Below are 22,599 nucleotides of genomic sequence, written 5' to 3'. Positions count from 1 at the left end.
AGAAATACTAGACCTAAGTACTCCTATGACCGTTAGATTAAGCAGTTGAATCAACAGAAAGATGCTCTGTGACCTCTACCAAACACTGAGTGTGCAATTTCACTATAGATTCTGGAAAGTCCTGGGCAACTTTCCAAGGTCAAATGACACTTCGAGACATGTGTTTGGTTTTCTGCTAAGTATTGCAGCTTTCTCTGAATTCCCCTTCACATGCTTATTTCACTTCCCAGACTCAGACTGGATAGATATTCCCCAGGGCAAACCATCACCTTCTTCCCTGTGCTTGTACACAGCCCAGCCAAGATACGTGAGGGGGACCTTTCAGATCAGAACTGCTGCGGTGCTTTCTCCATTGTTGACTCTCTGCCATTAGCTTATGCTGTAGCCTCTTTCTTCCCTTTTAAGAATTTCCTAGACCAGATTCTCACAGTAGCACTGCCTTTCTGGGCGACCTTCTAACCCAGGTTTCTAATCCAGAAACCCTCTCTTAAGTCATCAGGCAGAAGGAAAACTTCATTTTGTTGATGCTTGTCATCTTGTTTCTTTCACCCCAAATGATTATCTAGCTTCCCTAATTTTTTTTGTCACCCTGTGTCATTTTCACAGCTTTTTCCTCCAACCAATCAGCAAATTACTTTTCCAAGTGGCATTTCCCACAATGCTCAAATTTCTTTTTCCTGCTTAAAAATTATTATGCTGATACTTCATATAAATACTGTCTATCACTCAGTTTGCCCCTATTTCCAGGACAAGAAGAGAATGAAAATTGCTAGCAGCAATCACTGTTGTCTCTACCTTCATGATTCCCACAGAGATGCTCCTTTCTCAGTTCTGAGAACCCAGTTCTAGAGCCTTATCCAATCCTCTGGTCCCAACTTCTTCCTGCTCTTCACACATTTAATTTCAAAAGGTAATTGAAATAGGCTACAGCAAGGACCCCTCCTAACACTAGTCCCTATCTATTTCCAGGACTGACATTGCGGTATAAGAAGATGTTAAGAAAATCCATGTGAAATTTTTGTATAACTTTCATGTCTGTAAAGCAACTCACCTCACTGACATTGCCTGCAATCTTAAAAAGTTAACATACACCACTGGGTGTCAGACCATAATTGCATATAATTAGCAAACAGTAACTCTTTCAAAAGATTGCAACTGATTACATAATAAATATGAATTCGGGAATCCAGGATTAACATAACCATTCTTAGAATGGTTATTTGGGAATAAGACTGAGCTATAAGAAAGATTTCTTTCTCTTATTACTTGTGCCATACCAGTTCTGCATGTAATGTGAGATTTATGAAATCAACAACAATAACAACAACAAAAACAACTGGGGGTGATGAGGCAATCCTGAGAAATGAAGCTATTTTGAGAAGAAACTGTAAACTCTAAATTACAGTATATTGAATGATTTTAAAGAGAGTTCTCAATGGAGCATAGTGCTTCTTATTTGGGAGAGTGAAATTCCATGTTTTATATTGCCAGTGAACAGAAATTGGAGAGTGGTCAGGGCTCTCTCTTTCAGCCTATCACTTCCTGTTGAACTCACTCTTTAAAAGCGGGTTTGCTTTTTATTTGTTTGTTTGCAAAGGTAGTAGTAAAAAGCAAATAAATTAGCAGGGAAAGAACTCTCTGGCAGTCCCCAGAGCAAGGAGAAGCGCAGGCTCTGCCAAATAGCTGCTGAGTTCCTCAGGCAGCCTGGGTTAGAGATGTAGAGGGGCTGGTCCATCCTCCTGGAAAACAGTATGTGTCCATTTGAAATCGAACTGCCGGCTTCATCCACAATTAACCCCTGGAGAGTTTTGAAGTTTGTAGTCAACCTCTGTGTCTCCCTCTCTCCTCTGTCTTTCCACAATGTATCCTTTTTTTGTTATTAGACTTAGTTTAAATAAATGGGTATGTTCCCATTGCCTCTGGCCAGTGGGAACATAAGCACCATAAGTACAAGAATGTAATATGTATTGTTCACTGCATTTCTCTAGCCCAGTACTCAGTAGATCCACAATAAATATTCATTAGCTAAATACATGCATGAATAAGTGCACAGGCTTTAAAAGGCGCCTTGCATACGTCTTGTGATGGTAGGCTATTAGCATTATTTTTAAATTGGAATATTAATTTGACTAAAAACAATACAAATCCTTATATATGGGAAAGTTGAGGTGTCTCCTTTCCCCAGAACAGTTATAGCTTTGGCACAGCCTCTAATATATATATATACATATATATATTTAAGCTTATATTGTATTTGATTATAATATAATTGAATTTTTTAAACCAGGATAAACAGATCTTATAGAAATTAGATTTTCTCCTTAAAATTAGATAAGGTGGATGAAGGCTTGGATCTGGATCATGTGGTATTCCAAGCAGCAACTGATGCAGATCCAGCTGTGGTATGCAAGAGAGAGATGCAGAAAAAATCTGCAAAGGCCTGGGCCAAGAGCAGAATACAAAAGAAGCCACAGATAGCAGCAACCCATGAAAACCTGGCACATTTATCTTGGCTGCCCCACTGACTAAAATAAACATTTTCTCCCTTTGCTCTTTGCCCACATAAAATAACAAGGCATCTTTTTTGAAACTCAGTTAAACTCCATTATGCCACCCAGACAAGACGAAGGCAGCTACAATAAGGGAATATCTGATGTGTTTTGTCAAATTCCTAAATTATAAGGCTAATAAATTAGAGTTTTTAAATCTGTGTAGAAGCTGGAACTTCAATATTGGTACAGGCTGATCTTACAAGTTGTTCCCTGCAGAATAGAGTTAATACGATGAAACCAAGTGAGGAAATAGAGAGCAAACGCCCACACTTATTTTATTTTTATTGAAAGTAAAAACCACCTGCACACATTTCTGCTCAAAGAAAAATATTCAGTTTCATGTTTCTCTCCCAGATAGAAATGTACTCCACAGAAATAAAACTGCTTCTTTTGTTTCGTGTTCTAGCAGAATTTGATTTGCATATTGTGGGACATGTTAAGGTGCTCTCTGTGATTTAGAGAGTTTCTAAAAAGGTAATTTGATCTCAACTCATAGTTTTCTTTTTTTATTTCTAAAATTGAAGGCTGCATACCCTTCTGAGAAGTGAGCCATGAGAGGAAGACATTAGCTTGCCTTGTATTAGATAATAAAGAAGTTCCACAGGGGACGAGTTACATATTATGACATTGTGAATATAAGGCTCATTTGGATTTAATTCATTACTACATGATGTTGCACAGGAAAGCAATTTTTAAGCAATAGAAGTGCACTTCATTTGTAAAGGACCCAGCTATAACACACAATCAGTTATTGAAGACAGAAACTGATTTCCCAAATCAGGCATATAAAATTTAATATATTTGCTCCAGTTATAATGAAAGAAAAGGGAACTTCAATGCCATTTTTTCCCCATGAGAATGACACTTTGTAAGATTTGGAAAGTGCATTTTTGCTTGGGGAGTTGACTACATTTTGATGCCACAATCCAATAAGTTGAAGAAATTGATTAAGTATCTTTAAAAAAATATTTGAAATGCTTGTTGGACACATAGAATATAATTTCAAATTCTATCCTTCTATAAATGTAATGTTATTACATTAAAATAAAATCTGAAATACATGAATTATTAAAATAAGGTTAAAGAAACTAGACAACCCACTTATACCATACACAAAAATAAACTCAAAATGGATAAAGGACTTAAACGTAAGGTGGGAAACCATAAAAGTCTTAGAAGAAATCATAGGCACCAAAATAGCAGACATTTGTCGTAGCAATATCTTTACCAATACAGCTCCTAGGGCAATGGAAACTAAGGAGAAAACAAACAAATGGGACTACATCAAAATAAAAAGTTTCTGCACAGCAAAAGAAACCATCAACAAAACAACAAGAAAGCCCACTGCATGGGAGAACATATTTGCCAATGTTATCTCCAATAAGGGTTTAATCTCCAACATTTACAGGGAACTCATACAACTTAACAAAAGGAAGATAAACAATCCAATCAAAAAGTGGGCAAAGGACCTAAATAGACACTTTTCAAAAGAGGACATTCAGAAAGCCAAGAGACATATGAAAACATGCTCAAAGTCACTAATCATCTGAGAGATGCAAATCAAAACAATGAGGTACCATCTCACACCTGTCAGACTGGCTATCATCAACAAATCAACAAACGACAAGTGCTGGAAAGGATGCAGAGAAAAAGGAACCTTCCTTCACTGCTGTTGGGAATGCAGACTGGTGCAGCCACTATGGACGACAGTATCGCATTTACTCAAAAAATTAAAAATGGAACTCCCATTTGACCCAGTGATACCACTTCTAGGAATATATCCCAAGAAACCAGAAACACCAATCAGAAAGAATATATGCACCCTTATGTTTATAGCAGTATAATTTACTATAGCTAAGATTTGAAAACAGCCTAAGTGCCCCTCAGCAGATGAGTGGATTAGAAAAACGTGGTATATCTACTACGCTGCTTTAAAAAAGAAGAAATTCTTACCATTTGCAACAGCATGGATGAAACTGGAGAGCACTATGCTAACTGAAGTAAGCCAGTCAGTGTAAGATAAATACCACACGATTTCACTCATTTGTGGAATATAGATAACATTATAAACTGATGAACAAAAATAGATACAGAGGCAAAGAAGCATTGAACAGACTGTCAAACTACAGTGGGAAGGCAGGGGATGTTTAGGGGGGTGGGGTAAGAGATTAACCAAAGGACTTGTATGCATGCATATAAGCATAACCAATGGATGCAAGACATTGAGGGGGGGTGAGGGCATGTGCTGGGGGTAGGGGAGGCCAGGGGGAGGTCAATGGGAAAAAAGGAGACATATGTACTATTTGTAATACTTTAAAAAATAAAATTTAAAAAATAAGGTTAAAGATAGGCTTTGGGCTTTTTAAAAATTTCAGTATATATGCTTCTTATTATTAAATTGAATCCTAACATCTGAATAAATTATTCTACAGTAAAAAAAATAATTAAAACAAAAACAACAGCCAAATTATGTTGGTTTATTTACGTTCCCTAAACTACATGTATGTTTAGTTAGGGTTCACCAGAAAAAACAAAACTAACTTTATGTAGAGAGAGAGCGAAATTTATTTTAAGGAATAGGCTCACACGATTGTGGAGTCTTGGCAAGTTCAAAATCTATAGGCTAGACCAGAAGGCTGTGGACCCCGAGAAGAACTGCAGTTCAAGTTCAAAAGCAGTCTGCTGGTAGAATTCTTTCTTCTTCCTGAAAGGTTAGTCTTTTTACTATTAAACCTTCAACCGACTAGATCAAACCCACCCACATTATAGAAGGTAATTTGCTTTACTAAAATTCTATTGATTTATATGTTAATTTCATTTTAAAAGTACCTTCTCAGAAACATCTAGAATAATATTTGACCAAATATCTGTGCATTGTGACCTAGCCAAGTTGATACATAGAATTAACCATCACACTGTGGCTATATATAGGCATTTAAATTTGGAAAATAAAATGACCTCTCTATGCTGTGACATGTTAATAATAGTTAATAATAGTGTCCCGGGATAGGGGCAGTAGGGAGAAAGCATTCATCATCAATTTTTTGGAATCTGATTCACCAGCCAATTTCACTTCCCTCCCATCCCCTAAAAACATCCATTTCAAGTGACTGTAATAAAGTACTTAATTTTATTTGATAAATATTGCTTAATCATTTTCCACATATATTTTAATTTCCCCTGTAAACTACTGTATGATATTCTAAAATCAATACTTTAAACTGCAATGTTCAAATATCTTGCTTAATGTCTAAGACATGGGTTGAGATTTTCAAATTGCAAATCTCAAAAGGTCATGTGAGCCATTTAAATCTTGATTTTATTGGTACCGAAAGAAACATGAAAGTAGTGTGTAATCAGGCCCCAACCTTTCCACGTTTAAGTTATACTTTACTTAATGTGAACATTACCAACTTTTCTATAGAAAGAGTGCTGGAACGTCAAGTGAATCCACAGGAAACTGACATAGTTGATGCTCAAAGAAAAAGGTTTGTTTTCATCTTGTACTACATCTGACTGATCTTGTTCCTTTTTTGGAATGAATAAGATCAAGAAATGAATGGACGAAAAAGCATGTTATAGTCAATGCAGCAAAAGATGTAAGAAAAATGTGACAAGCCTTAAGTTGAATATTTTTCAGGATAGGCAGCTGGTAAGCACAGATGACCTTGGTATATTTGATGGAAATATTTCATTGACTATAGGACATAGTCACTGCAGAGGAGTCTTCTAATTATGTACAATATATTTCTGCCACTAAGAATTCAACAAAAACCAAATTAGAAAAACTAAAGATTCATGCATTTTGATCCTTAACAACTTAACCCTGATGCTTTACAGCAGATAGATTCTGTGAAAATGATTTTATAAAAATGAAATGTGCTTTCTAGGAAATTATGTAATCTAACATTAGCATGTAACCTTCAGGATAAAATATTTGTATGTGTATGACTGTGGGGGGTGGAGGGGTTGGGAAGGAGGGAGAGGATAGAGAGAGATAGAACATTCTTTGAATTTACCTGAAATTGAGAAGGAAGAAAACAAGCCTTCAGCAGAGCTAGACCTAGACTGAAACAACTTCCTGAAATGGTAGGGCTTAAGCAGAACTGTGAGGGGATTTACTTTGTATCTCCAAATGCCTATGATCATGGAGATACCTTTTTACTTTCTGTTTTTTTCTTTATAGAAAGAGAATGCCATATACATTATACAGAATATTATTAAAAACTTGAATATAGTAGACATTCAGCCCATGTTTACACAGAGAAAAAAAAATCCTTTACCTTTTAAAACAACTTTTTAGTACACACTATGAGAATGTAGATAAAATATGTTCCAAAAACCATATGTATGACTTTAATTTCAAAGTTCAATAATATAGATGAACAACTAGAGTATACAGATGCTCCTAGATTAACAATGGGGTTACAGCCAGATAAACCCACTGTATAGTTAAAATATTGTAAATATAAAATGCATTTAATACACCTAACCTGCTGAGCATCATAGGTTAGCTTAGCCTACATTAAATACACTAAGAACACTTACATTAGCTTACAGTTGAGCAAAATCATCTCACTGTCACTGCCCAGGACCATGGAATAGTACTGTGCCATATATAGCTAGTCTGGGAAAAGGCTAGCTATACATTCAAAATTTGAAGTATACTCTCTACTTGTATCATCACAAAGACAAAAAAAATTCTAAGTAAGACCATTGTAAGTTGGAGACCATGTGAATATTCTTTTAAAATAAACGATAGGGGACTCTTTCCCCTTCCCTATGTGGGAGTCTGTGCTGTGGGACTCTTTTCCCCCTCCCCACGTGGGAGTCTGTGCTTGTTTCTCAATAAATTTCCACCTTTGCTGTAAAAATAAATGAACAAACAAACAAACAAAGGATAATGTGCATGGAAGTAAAGGTTTTATCAAAAAGGTCTGTATTCTGGGTTCGTTCTATCCTGCAGTAAATACTTACTGGGTGTCTGCATACCATCACTCAAGTACTACTAGTATGTCAGACTGATAGTCTTCTTTCTCTACTGCAAAGCAGACAGTGATTCATGCCAACAAAAAGAGAGAAAACAAAGTACTGAGAGTTGCAAGCTAAGAGTGAGAGAACTCAACTGGTGAGAGATCAGAGAGCATCATGAAGTTAGCACCTGAACCAGGTCTCAAAGGATGCATAGTATCTGAACACTAGAAGCCTGGTTCATGAAATTTGTGCACTGGATGGGGAGTGTCCCTCAGCCCAGCCTGCACTGTCTCTAATCTGGGACCCCTCGAGGAATGTATGACTGCCGGATTCGGGCCTAAACCTGCAGTCAGACATCCCTCTCACAATCCAGGACTGCTGGCTCCCAACCACTCGCCTGCTTGCCAGCCTGATCACCCCCTAACCCAGTTGTTCTCAACCTGTGGGTCGTGACCACTTTGGCGGTCAAACGACCCTTTCACAGGGGTCGCCTAAAACCATCCTGCATATCAGATATTTACATTACGATTCATTAACAGTAGCAACATTACAGTTATGAAGTAGCAACAAATATAATTTTATGGTTGGGTCACAACATGAGGGACTGTATTTAAAGGGCCAGAAGGTGGAGAACCACTGCCCTAACCACTCCCCTGCCAGCCTGATCAATGCCTACCTGCTTCCCTGCTGGCCTGGTCACCCCTAACTGCCCTCCCCTGCCAGCCTGGTCACCTCCAACTGCCCTCCCCTGCAGGCCTGTTGCTCCCAACTGCCCTCCCCTGCCACCCATCTTGTGTCCACATGGGGGTGGCCATCTTTTGTGAGGGTGTGGCATTCAATTTGCATATCACCTCTTTATTACATAGGATGTCAGAATTGAGAAGGTCATTATATTCAAAGATCCTCCTATAATCAATCACCATCATCCTATTAGTGGGTGCTACTATGGCTCTGACCAAATGCTTAAGGATTGAAAGAGTGTAACTTCTCATCAGTGAGTTGATCCAGTCAGTTGAGAGAATTAATGTCATTCTGCATAACAGTGAGAAATCCTAAGTGAAGGAGTTGCTGTATCTAAAATCTAGAGCAAGAAAATACTATGCATAATTAAATAAATCTTATCCTATGTATTTCTTTTGTGATTAAATTTATGACAATGTTCACTTGTTATCTGGATAGATCAATAATAGAATAGATAAAACTTCCTATAGGAACCATCACTCCACTACTGTTAAATTCATTCTGTTATCATTTGCATATATCAAATTATGTAGTTTTGCTATATATTTACATCTTTTTCTCCTATTAAAATGCCAGCTGTTTCATTGCCCTCTTCATTTATCCTGACAATCCTGCTCTCAATCCCTTTATTACTGAAATCAAAGAGAAATAAAAAAAAACATGAAGGGAAAAGAAGACAGATTAAAAAAAAACACAAATATATAAGGCCGAGGAAGAACAGAAATGGTGACAAAGTATAGCTGGAGACTGGAGAACAGTTGCCAATGGCATCACCATCAAGACTTGCTTCTGCACAAAAAGATAATAGCAAAGATATATTGCTGTGGTACTGAGGAAAGAAAAAATCACTTATTTAAAGGAGTCTTTCTAGTGTTTTCATAACCATAAAGCAGTCCATGGGTCTCCCATGAACCCCACAGCTAGCTTTTCTTTATCTGGCTTTTCTCTCATTAAGACCGGAGAGAACATGCAGTTGTCAGCTTTCTTGAACAGGAACTTTTACTCCTTGGTCAAAGGAGTATCATGGTTCCTGAATAGAAGGAAGTAAACTTGAGTGATAGATGTGGAAAGGGAGGGGTGAAAAGAATAAAGATGCTGTGAGCATAGGATAGACAATGATACTATAACAAGCAAACAAATCTAATGTCTAAGTTCAAAGAACAGGACAGAGAAGCTACAGGAATTTTTATTTTCTTTTAAAAAAATATATTTTATTGATTTTTACAGCAAGGAAGGGAGAGGGATAGAGAATTAGAAACATCGATGAGAGAGAAACATCGATCAGCTGCCTCCTGCACAACCCCCACTGGGGATCGAGCCTGCAACCAAGGTACATGCCCTTGACCAGAATCAAACCTGGGACCATTCTGTCCGCAGGCTGACACTCTATCCACTGAGCCAAACCGGTTAGGGAAGGACTGTTTACTTTCTTATGCCAAAGAATATTAAAGTAGGGCAAGTGAGCATAGATTTAATTAAACTTAGAGCAAATTATTGTTTTATTTCTAGATAGCTGAAACAGAGAGTTCCTCATTTTAGGTCAGTTTAAGAAGGATCATAACAATACAGTAGATGCTAACAAATAGGGTTCTAAGATTTTGGACTCTTTGGCAGGATTGGGTAGCCATTAATCTAGGGTTCTTGCTGCCATTAGTTGGTCTGATGGAAATAGCGGTTTCCCCCTTACAGAGGGGAAAAATCCATCTCTACAATTTAAATAAAACTAATTCCTATGATGGGATCCAGTATGGAGATAACATAGCCATAATCAACACATTATGGCAAGACAAGTCAAATGGCAACTTACCTTAAAGAGGAAGATGAGTTTTTGGAATTGCCTGAACCCAATGTGTTTCAATAAAAATGTGCTCATTGGAAAGCTCAGGGATATAGAAGACCAAATACTACCAGTGCTCCTGACCATAAGAGGCAGTTACTTCTGCCCAAAAAAGCAGGTTTATTTTATTCTGGGGTCGTTAAAATTCAATCATATGGTTAACACCTTAGTTTTTATTACATGTACATCCAGCAGTCTTTGCATCTCAATTTGGCATACCTGGACTTCCCAAGATGGAAAAATGCACTGGCTTAAGTCTGTTAGTCTTCATAGTCTTCACAATTCTTATTATCAATTAATAAAGCAGCATCATTAATTTATATTACAATATCATAAGTCTGAAAATGTAGACCCCCTTCTGTGAAGAATGTCCCAGTAAGTTATATCTCTCATCTTACAAGGTTAATCTTACACCATGGCAAAATCACCTGTTCAGTACTCCCTAAAACATCTTTGCAGAAAATGCCTCCCCACCAAAATCCATTTCTTTTTTTCCTACCTGAAAGTCTTCTTAATATCTTCTGCTTGGATTGTCGTGAGAATCTCTTGATATAACTGATGATCAAGTGTTCCTGAAGATGTAGCATTTGAAGGGCAATTTTTATGTGCATAATAGCCTATCAAAATTCCAAAAATAAACAAAAGGATGGCTGTACAAAGTATTTTTAAAAGGCAGCAAAAGGTGCAGTGGTTGCTCTTTGGTGCAGATCTTGTATAGCGGGTAGCATAGTCAGACTCTTCTTGAAGTCGCTGAAACCTGCCTTTGGGTGAAGTTGCTGGTTGAATGGAATCAAGATTGAGGTCTGCAGTCTCTGAACTCTCCAGGTTCTGATTCTCTGCACTATCTAGGTGAAACTGGTCAAAACCAGGCTCCTCTAGTTCTTTTTCCATGTCCCACTCTAAGTCAAGGGCAGTGGCTTGAAGGTCATCATTGTCCAAGTACTGTGAATGTCCTGGAGCTCTTTGATCTACATTGACTTTTTGATAGGCCATCTTCTTACCTGTGAAAACAAGAGCGATATTGCTTCTTAAAATAAACAATAAATAAAAACCCCATGGTAAAAATAAAACTATAAACTGTATTATATGTCCATAAAATTTTAGTGATTATCCACAGAAATGCATTACCCCCATGGAAAAATCACATATAAGTTTATCATGTTTTGCTATTGATGTTACTATAGGAAAAGAAGATATTGTATTAAAAATAAAAGTATATGGTACTTGGTAGAAAAACTTATGAGAACACAAAATACACAAGCACACACACACACACACATACACACATACAAATTTACCTTTGAAGCTCAAGAGAATAAGTCACAATGCACAGTTGCATTGAGTGTAATGTATTCAATGAAGGAAATATTTATGCTTACTCATTTTCAAAATCATTATTAAGAAAAAAACAAGGGCAGAAGCAATAAAACTGCTATTTGGTAGGTGAAGGGGAAAGAAAAAAAAGACTCCTGAATGATTTACATTGACAAAGCTAATATTAAATGAAATTGCTCTGCCTATATAGCAACTCTATAGAAATACAAGAAGCAAGATACAGTACATCACATAGTCATGAGTAATCAAAAGGATTAGAGAAATTTAAGGCTACCACAGAAGACCATGATATTCCAAGGAGTTATGCAGTTAGTGACATGAATTGGCCTCACTCATTGAAATTTGAATGAAAGTCTGGGATGGCACCTATCCCCCCAAAAAACAAACAAACAAACACCCTTTGCTAGCCTAGGAGAGTTTGGTTTCATAACCTCGCTACAGAAATGGCAGATGGAGGTTTTCCTCCCTACACAGTCTTGGATGACAGTTTGTAGTGTCCTGCAGAGAGGTATTAGGATAACTAGGCTAATTAACTACAAGTGGTCTTCAGTCTGTATTCAGTAACCCACTTGTGTGTTATGGCTGCAGATTAAGAGAATTTATAACAAAATTTTCCGTGTATTAGGTATGTCATCCCAGCTGGAATCTAAGATCCCTCACTATGTTTTATGATTATTCTATGTGCTCCACTGTGGATAAAGAACAGAGCTCACCTGACAACTGATTATCCAATTGCCTAATAGCCAGTGGTTGACAAATAAACTCTAATGAAAAAGATACCAACAAGGTCTTTATAAAAGGGAGTGGCATGATGCACAGAATTATGTGTATACACAGCTCCAATCCTGGCTGGCAGGAGCTCATGAGTTAAAATATCCTGAATGTTTAAAGAAGTCCAAATATAATTAAATATTAAACTTTACAAAATAAACATTGTAATCCTGGCTAGATTCTCATTCTACTACCCTATAAACTAGGATTTCCGCTTACCTAGAGTTGAGTCAACAAAGATGAAAATCTAAGGCATGTCAGGTAGTGGGACAGGTCCCTATTACTCAAGAAAGGAACACTACACCCAGAGAAACAAATACATAAACAAATAAGTCAAAATATTCAAAATGGAAGGGAGAATCAGAGGTGATTGATTCTACAGAGAAGCTGAAAAAGGATTTCCCAAGTGACCTCAAAGGTACTTGTGACAAAAGAGAGGAGGGCATCCTGGCAGAGGGAAATCTATAGGCATGCAGAATACTGAGAATGCATAGTGTGTGGAACACCTGAAAAGACCAGAGTCGTATGCTGTGGCTAAAGATGCAGCACATGAGTCAGACATTTAGAGAAAAGCTAGGGAAGGTGATCTTGGCCAAAAGGTTTAACGTCTTTGCAACACAGGGTATTCCTTTGTGAAATGTGTGTGATAATAATATAAATCTCCAAGTGTTGTCATTAGAATTAATTGAGACAGTGAACCTAACATCCATTGAATGCTGCATGGGTCAGAAGGGACATTTCTAGTATTAGAGAAGGGAGGACTGCCAAAGATTGCTGGAAAGAAATAAAAACTAGTTCAATAATGCAAAAGAAATTGTATAATTCTGCAAGATATTGTAGAGAAAAGGAGGAGGTTGCATAACATTCGTGTACACTCACACACATACATATATAATAGTATATATATTAATCTTAAGGTGATGGCAGTTTTATAAAAATGTGAGATGGAAAAGTTGGTGGTAAATTTTTGAATACTCCACAATTCAACTTATTTAAACATACATTATAAAATACTGCAATTTCCTAGCACTAGTCATTCTTTTTTTTTCCTGTTTGGCTTAAACATCAATAAATTCCTGTTATCTTGACATGATATTATGATATTTACTTCTTTAATCACTCAGTTCATGTATTATTGATTAATTTACTTAAACACAGTCCCGCTGTGACTTTCTAGATTTTTCCTCTAATTTTAATGACTCAAGTCTCTTTCTCTTAAAGTTTTTTTCAAAAATTGAATTACAGAACATAGTTTATGTTGAAGGAAGACTTGACACATAGGAGTTACTACTAAAATGTGAGATCTCTAATTCTGACCTCTAATATGACCATTCAAAGTCACTTCTCTACAAATCACTCAGAAAACAACTGCAGTGACGAGGCAGAGTTTTCATTTCTATCTAGCCTGACAATAGGCATTCCATCACATGTACATCAGCAATTTAACGCTTTTCAAATATCAGACAGAGCCATCAATTAGAATGCAATGCAGATTCAGATATTAACTCCTCATTATGATGGATATCTACCTGACATCCTTACTACCACTTTGAACTCATTATGCATTTGTAAATTTTCACTAAATTCTATCTTCCAGTCTTCCAGGAGAGCAGCATCTGAATCAAAGGTGAATGGAGCCACTTGATGTAACAAAATCCAAGTATTTCAGGAAAATTACCAAGGAAATAAGTATGTGATAACATGTACAAAAAAGTATTTTTACTGCTTATTAGTTTAAAAATACATATCTACATTTGTTTCAAATTGTCTTGCTTTTAAGGAAAATCGGATAGCTTTTGCAAAAATATAAATCTCTGCCCTCACAGTTTTGTTTCATTTAATCCATCAATCCATTTAAAAATAAAACTGAGTGATAAACTACTAAGCAAATAAAACTTTGATAACATATTCAATTTTGAGTGAGAACAAATTATTCCATAAGTCCCACAAAGAACGTAGCTTTCTTTAAAATACCTGTGTCCTGTGAGAATAGTAAAGGACATATCACATTTCTTTTACCAGAACATTTCAATTCCCAACTGCAATGAAAATATTACAAAAAGAAATTTCAGCAAAATCAGCATGTCTTAAATATCATATATTATGCCATTTGACCATATATTTTCTATTACTGACTCACAAGATTCATTTAATTTATACTGTCATAGTACTTTACAGCTACTCCACATGAGTAATTTAAAAAAAGATTTTGAATCTACCCCATGAATCTTTCTCTAAAAGACAAGGACTTTGGCATAGGGCAGGTCATAGAAACTTGTGGCATTTCTTTAAATAGGAATATCCCTAACACCCTTATAGTCTATATTGTGCCACTGTCTTTTCTATAAAGAGCAATTTTTAAGAAAAGTTGAATATATTCTCCATGTTTTCAACACATCTTATTCATTTAGGTTGGATTCCTTCCCACCCAGACCCATGCCAAGGGCTGAATTGTTTTTGAAATTCAATATACTAAAACATTTACTTTTTATAGAGAATAGTTCCCCCTTATTTACAGAGAGTAGTTCCAAGACACGCAATGGATACCTGAAACCTCAGATAGTATAATACCATATATACACTGAGTGGCCAGATTATTATGACCACCTAACGTTTGTAGGCAAATTAGTCATAATTTCGCGCTGAAGTTGCCAGAGGGCCAGACCATTATAAATAGGGAAGCAGGTTGTTTACCACGACAGTAGAAGTGATTTTTTTTCTGAAGATATGGGTAAACAACGCGATTTAACAGCCTTTGAATGTGGGATGATTGTTGGCGACCGGAACCATGGAGTGCATATCAGCAAAACAGCCGAAGGCCTGTTCGAACACCTTTGCTGTCTGCAGATAAAATGTCTCCAATTCGCACAGGAACACAAGGATTGGACAGTCGAGCATTGGAAAAAAGTCATGTGGTCTGATGAATCATGTTTCCAGTTGCATCATGCAGATGGCAGAGTGAGAATTTGGCGGAAACAGCATGAAAGCATGCACCCCACATGCATGAGTACAACCCTTCAAGCTAGTGGGGGCAGTGTTATGGTTTGGGGCATGTTTTCCTGGCATGATTTGGGCCCTTTACTTCGTGTGGAACAACATCTGAATAGCACAACATACCTAAGTATCATTGCTGATCAAGTTCATCCTATCATGTTGATGGCGTATCCCAATGGAGATGGCTTCTTCCAACAAGACAATGCACCATGCCACGGTGCTCATATTGTGCAGGAGTAGTTTCAAGAACATGAGGGAGACTTTACCTTGCTTAGGTGGCCCCCACAATCACCAGATCTCAATCCAATGGAGCATTTGTGGGACGAAGTTAAAAGAGCCATCAGGCAGCTGGTTCCACAACCATCAAATCTCACAGAACTGGACAGTGCTATTCATCAGGCATGGTGTCAGATTCCTCGCATCACCTTTCAACATCTCGTGGAGTCAATGCCAAGAAGAATCGCCGCAGTATTGAAGGCAAAAGGTGGCCCAAAGAAGTAACAATGGGGTGGTCATAATAATCTGGCCACTCAGTATATATATCCCACGTTCAAATGCTGTTAAATCACTTTGTTTACCCATATCTTCAGAAAAAAATCACTTCTATTGTCGTAGTAAACAACCTGCTTCCCTATTTATAATGGTCTGGCCCTCTAGCAACTTCAGCACAAAATTAAGCTAATTTGCCTACAAACGTCAGGTATTCATAACAATCTGGCCACTCGGTGTGTGTGTGTGTATATAGTCTTCATACCTATGATAAAGTTTGATTTATAAATTGCCACAGTAGGACATTAACAACAACTAATGATAACAGAATAATTATAACAATATACTGTAATACAATATATGTGAATGTCATCTGTCTCTCAAAAATTTAATATCTGACAAATTTCCCAAAACATTTCCATCCACAAATTTAGTGCCTTTTCCATCTTAACTAAGTACTTATCATTCACTGTGGTCATTACTTTTGCAGTTTTGAGGTGCAACAGAAAAACTAGCACAGATTTCTTTTTCCTTCTTCACAATGTCACGAATAGAAAATTCATTCTTAATGTGGATCTTAGCAACTTCAGCAGTTACAATTATTTTTCTTTCCTTAAGTCAAGAACTTTCATAATTTCACTTAAAGGAAGCCGTTGACACCTTCTATTTGGTATATGCAACTTGCCTGCATCACTACTCTTGCACTTTGGAGCCATTGCTATGGAAAATAAAGGTTACTTGAACACAAGCACTGCAACGCCAAGACAGTCCATCTGATTACCGAGACAGCTACAGAGTGACTACCAGGAGGGGAGCACCTACAGCTTGGGGAGCCTGGACAAAGGGAAGATTCACTCTCAGGAAGGACAAAACAGACAGCCATCAGATTTCACCACTCCACGCAGAAAGCCACACAGTTTAAAACTCATGAATTGTTTATTTCTGAAATTTTTAATTTAATATTTTCAGACCACAGTTGATGACAGGTAAGCAAAACCATGGATAAGGAAAGACTACTTACACTTATCCCTTTATAAGGAAAAAAGCAGATGCTAATTGAACTAAAAGGCATTTTTTTCTAGGCTATTATAGGCTTAAATCAATAAAATAAATAACTGTATTCTTACTAAGCATATGATTCATTTAAAAATAAATTGATACTTTGCCTTTTTTCACTATTTTTACTGGGTGAAACAATATAAATTATACAAAAATAAAAGATGAATACTGAAAAAGGCTAACATTTTAATTTGTGAAGTACAATCTCTAGCTGCTGCAGAACAGCCTAACACAATGGATAGCAAATATTTTAGATGGTAAATACATGTTACAAAAATTTTTGTTTAACATGTTATATATTACTAATGCTATTTAAAAATATAATCATAGCACTATTATTTCCTTGCTCAGCAATTATAATAAGGAAGTTTGTTACATAATGACCTGGCCTTATCAATCTCTAAATCAGTGGACTCTATAGTCAGACTACTCTGCTATAGAGTATATACCAGTTATTTAATATCTTTATGCTTAGATTCCACATTTGTAAAATGGAAATAATGACATAAATTATTGAAGGTGCTTATAACAGCATCTAACAGGTTTAATTGATTCACTAATAAAGGATCACTCCAGAATTTTATAGAGTTTAAGAAATTGGAAATATATGGAGCTTACAATTTTATTTTATTTATTTAAATATATTTTTATTTATTTCAGAGAGGAAGGGAGAGGGAGAAAGAGACAGAAACATTCATGATTAAAGAGAATCATTGATTGGCTGCCTCCTGAACACCATACACTGAGGGTCAAGACTGCAACCCAGTCATATGCCCTGACAGGAATCAAACTATGAACTCCCAGTTCATAGGTCGATGCTCAATGAGCCATGCCAGCCAGGCTGGAGCTTACAGTTTTAAAGTATAGCTTTGAATAAATCAAATTATGACTAGGAGACTTAAGTTTCAATAACAAGACCTGGAGATAATGGGAAATGCAGTGGTGTATGCAAGCACTTTTAAGAGTGGGAAATATCTATTAATCATTAGCTATGGTTCAGATAGACGAAAGGAAAGTCTGGATAATCTATAATAATAAAAGTATAAGATGCTAATTAGACCAGACAGCCGAACGACTTCCGGATGTCATTCCGGACGAAGCTGCGGCAGCGGGGGCCAAGGCAGAGGTGGTTAGGGGTGATCAGGCAGGCAGGTGAATGGTTAGGGGCGAGCAGGCAGGCATACAGAGTGGTTAGGGGCAATGAGGCAGGCAGGCAGGCAGGCAGGGGCAATGAGGCAGGCAGGTGAATGGTAGGGGAGAGCAGGCAGGCATACAGAGTGGTTAGGGGCAATGAGGCAGGCAGGCAGGCAGGCAGGCAGGAAAGCAGTTAGGAGCCAGTGCTCCTGGATTGCAAGAGGGTGCAGGTATGGCTGAGGTAATCCCCGCCCCCCGTGCACGAATTCAGTGCACCGGGCCTCTAGTGTTATACACAATGTTATTATTGCATTTGACTTACTACCACCAATTCTATATGTTTTTGTTGCAGAGTTCCATTTCTTGTTAGTCTAATTCCAGAAAACAAAACAATAACAAAAAAAACAAACAAACAAAAAAAAGCTTTTCCATAATGCTGAAGAGTTCAGATTAATAGTTCTAGGAATTAATGATAATTATGAGTTATAAATGTTTGTTGTAGAAAGACATGTTTATCATAAGTGGTTGACTTGATTTATTGACTATGATGATACCAATAGTATTTTAACTCAAACAGTGTAGATCTTATTAGAATTAGGAATACAGTGGGGCCTTGACTTACGAGTGTCCCGACTAACGAGTTTTTTGAGATACCAGCTGTCTCTTGGCCAATTTTTTGCATTGAGTTGATAGAGTAATTTGAGTTAACGAGCTCCTTAATGAGCTCGGTCCCGGAATGAATTAAACTCGTAAGTCAAGGCTCCACTGTACATCTAAAGACTTTCCTACTAGAACAATTCATTTTATAAGTTAAATAAATAAATGGATCTGGTAGATTAACTTTAAAACATAAGGCAGGTTCTCAATTTCCTATGACAGTTCTATGATTGAATCTTTATTGTACTATGGGAAAAATATTCATATAGCATTTCCTAAAGCTTTGAATGTCAACTCATTTGCTGGTTTGAGCAGATTGATTTGAGGCAAATGCTTTCTTAGAAATGTCAGTGCATCATCGAAAGGTATTCATTATGCACCTTCGTGCACTGTACTTTAGATGCTGTACCAGTGAACTATATGAATGCCCAGAGGAATTTTTAAATCTAAATTTGACTATTCCTTATAGCCTAAAAAGGGTTGACATACATTTTTCAGTATGAACCTAGTTTGTACAAATAAAGCCCATATTTGTGGAATCCATTTCTGTTGTTGAAAGCTTTAATGGTCTCAATTTGAAAGCAGGGCAAAAGATAAAACTATAAAAACAGTAATTCAGAAGACTCTATTCCCTGACTTAATTTTCCAGTATAATGAGATTTTTTTCCATCTGGTTTTGTGAAATGGCCCTGGCAATTGCTATAGTGTCTGTAAATGCATTAAGAATTTCTTATTTAATTGCAATGCTGTGTGTCAACTGCATACAAGAAATGACAATAATTATTTGTTGTTCATGCTTCACTAATTGAAATTAGAGTGTATATAAAGTAAAGGGAACCTATTATTTGTGCTTCATTTTTAGAAAAAAAATTAGACAAAGCCTACTCTTAAATTCAATAGTACATTGAATTTAGCAGATAATAAAGTTGGAGAGTATAAAACTCACTTTACTCTGGGGCCTGAGTTACCTTGATTCTAAATGATATGTAAAAGGGTACCCTTATAGCATGCCAAATTAATGAGCTATAAATTGCAAAATGCAGTCAAAAACCATTTGAGGGAAAATTATTTGATGAAATCCAGCAGGTTTGTGTAAATTTGTTTTATATTGCTTGCATATGTATGACCACCTGGCCAGTTCCCTGAGTGGGCCGCCTTTCTTTAGGTACCTGTGTGCAATTGCAATTACTGTGTGTAACGCACTCTAAGTGAATCGTTAATTGGGCCCACCTGGGTTCCTGTATTTATGGTAATGTTTTTCAATATTAGATGATGTATTTTAATTTATGATTTGGCAAACAGAAGAATTAATTTAAATGAACTAAAACAATAGCGTATACTATATTTCCTCATCAGGTAGTTTGAACATTTAGTTTTATTCAGAGTATGTATCATTCAAGTTGAAGTCTCACCAACATCTACTTTGGGATGTGCATGGACTCCTTTCCTGGTCCTTTTGGTGTTTTGATTCTACCTAGATCCTAGAATATCTCTCTTTTTTGGGGGGTGGGGTGACTGGTCATCATTTCCATTTATAGTAAAATTGGTAAAGTACTATATTTATCTACTTCTACAATTATGTACATCCTTTCCACCTTCAGAGTATTTGATGTGGTTTATGTTAGAAATGCACACACACGAGATAAATGAAACCACAAAAAATAAAATAAAGAAGAGCAGAGTAGGAAACAATTCTGATAGTCCAGCTAAAGGAAGCCACTATAACTGAGTTTTCATGCCGTTCTGGGCTTCCCTGCAGTCAAGGCAAAGACAGGCATCTGCAGGATCTTCTCAAATCCCATCAGCCTTCGCCTGATCTCACTTGCTTATGTATAAGGCTGTTAGTCTCAGCTGAAGAGTTTGCCTTTAATTCTATTTTTTCTAAGTTATCTTTCTTTGTAGTCCCAGATTTCCATGTTGGGAAGAAACTTTCCTCTATCCAATCAGAGAAATCTATGAGTCTCCCTTATTATTTCTTACACTTAGATTTGGATACATAAAAGTAACAGCATCCCCATGCTATGTTATCCAGAATTACATGCTAATAGATAATTTATTGAACCCTTAAAATGAGGCAGGATCCACTATAATGCTTGAGCTTTACTTACATTATGTCACATCTATATATATATAAAAGCTTAAGCGACTGGTTGACCGTTTGACTATTTGACCATTTGACCAGTTGACTGGTCGCTGTGATGCACATTGACCACCAGGGGGCAGATGCTCAACACAGGAGCTGCCCCCTGGTGGTCAGTGCGCTCCCACAGTGGGAGCGCTGCTCAGCTGACTGACTGGCACAGGGCTCATGGCTGGCCGCTGCAGCCCGGAGACTGCAGCAGAGCGGCAGTGAGCCTATAGAGTGGCAAGCACAGCAGGGCTGGGATGAGCAGGAGTGGCAGGCAGTGCTGGACTGCTGGTTTCAGCCCGATCCCTGCAGGCCACACCGAGGGACCCCACCAGTGCACGAATTCATGCACTGGGCCTCTAGTAATCAAATAATCTTATTAGTATTATTCCCATTTTACAGATGAGGTATCTGAGGCTTACAGGTTAAGTCATTTCCCCAAGTTCTCACAGCGAGTAAGCGCAAGCCACTGGAGTAACACAACTGACCTGTCAAATTCCCAAACCCATTCTTTTAAAAATTATAACCCTCAGACTCTTTAAAAGTCCCCAAGCTGGCAGGATGTTAACAAATTCAGAGATCTTATTGGCTTATTTATCCCCAGTTATGTCACAAATGTGACCACAAGCACTGGGAGTCTCTGCCTGTCAATCTGAAAGTCCCTATCTTGAAGCTTAGATGTCTAAGGGCTGCTCTGACTCCAGGACCTCGGGGATCCTGCTGTTTGCTCTCCACAGAGCCCCGGCAGGCATCACTGCTGCCCACCACTGTGGTGTTGAATAAGGGCTAATTGCTTCCAAGAACATTGCTGTGAGGGAAAGACCACAGCCTCTACTTTAGATCTCTTCTTAGCAACACTGGCAACATTCCTCTTTTCTCCCACTGCTAAGGGGACAAACAACAAAACAACTCTGCTTAGAACTTGAAAGCGACTGTTCACATTCAACCTGCTTCTGACCTGTTTTCAGCTATAAAAACCCTTTGGTCCGTCCTGTTCTACTCCCTACTATGTGTGGTTTACTCTGGCCTGAGAGGGCTTTGAGGGTGTCAAGAGTTAACACATCAATACAAACACCACTTGGCTCTTTGAGAGCTGTCTGCCAGGAGAAACCTCTTAGCTTAGTAGAGACACTGCAATTTTCCATCCTTTCAGCCCGCATGAATGATCTTAAATTGCTGCCTTTTCACTATGGCGTTCGGATTTCCAGGAATAGATGAAGCTTTTATCTACAAAGCTCTCCATCTTTCACATTTTTCAAAGGTACTTTATTAGTTACTTTTTAAATACCTTTATGCTTTGTAGTATCAACAGGTTTCTACAAACTGGAGGGGCTTTATTCTAGAATTCACATCATTGTGTTTCCTAAAACACTAACACAGGAAGACTATTGCAGGCCCAGAGTGGAAACCCAATGAATGCACCGGATCTTTGTTTTTCATTTTACAAAACCCCCATTTTCATAAATCCCCATTTGACTTTAGAGTGTTATTACAGAGAAGTGTTGATATATCATGATACTGAGATTAACTGGTGGGAAGGAGAGCAGCCCAGAAATACATGTTGGTACAATATGTTTATGCTCATTCAAAATTTAGTTAGGAAGAAAATATGTATCGTATGAACCACCTCAATTTTACACTGGGCAAAAGGTCCAAAGGTAAGATCCAAATGTAAAAAATTACCATTCAAACTGTTAGGCCATGAGCTGAAGAAAATTAGAATTGGTAATTTAACTCAAAAGACAAAGAAATTCATTATAGTTAATAGCATGATATGCTCCTTATAAGACTAATATATATATATATATATATATATATATATATATATATATATGAATAAAAGGAGAAACATGCAAATTGGTGTACCTCCCGCTACTCCTTCCCATTGGCTAATCAGGGAAATAATGCAAATTAACTGGCCAGCCCAA

General features: G+C 37.3%; 1 protein-coding gene across 1 annotated transcript in view; it reads right to left on the bottom strand.

The window, feature by feature from the left end:
• NAALADL2 (N-acetylated alpha-linked acidic dipeptidase like 2) overlaps nt 1–22,599 on the bottom strand; it is a 1,041,900-nt gene that overhangs the window by 581,236 nt on the left and 438,065 nt on the right. The window contains 1 exon segment of the mRNA XM_023760057.1: nt 10,604–11,105. Within this exon segment, the coding sequence (XP_023615825.1) occupies nt 10,604–11,097 (494 nt within the window). The 5' untranslated portion in view covers nt 11,098–11,105.

Source organism: Myotis lucifugus, unplaced genomic scaffold (assembly GCF_000147115.1).
Source record: "Myotis lucifugus unplaced genomic scaffold, Myoluc2.0 scaffold_170, whole genome shotgun sequence".
Taxonomy (NCBI): Eukaryota; Metazoa; Chordata; class Mammalia; order Chiroptera; family Vespertilionidae; genus Myotis; species Myotis lucifugus.
This window is presented reverse-complemented; position numbering and strand designations above follow the sequence as displayed.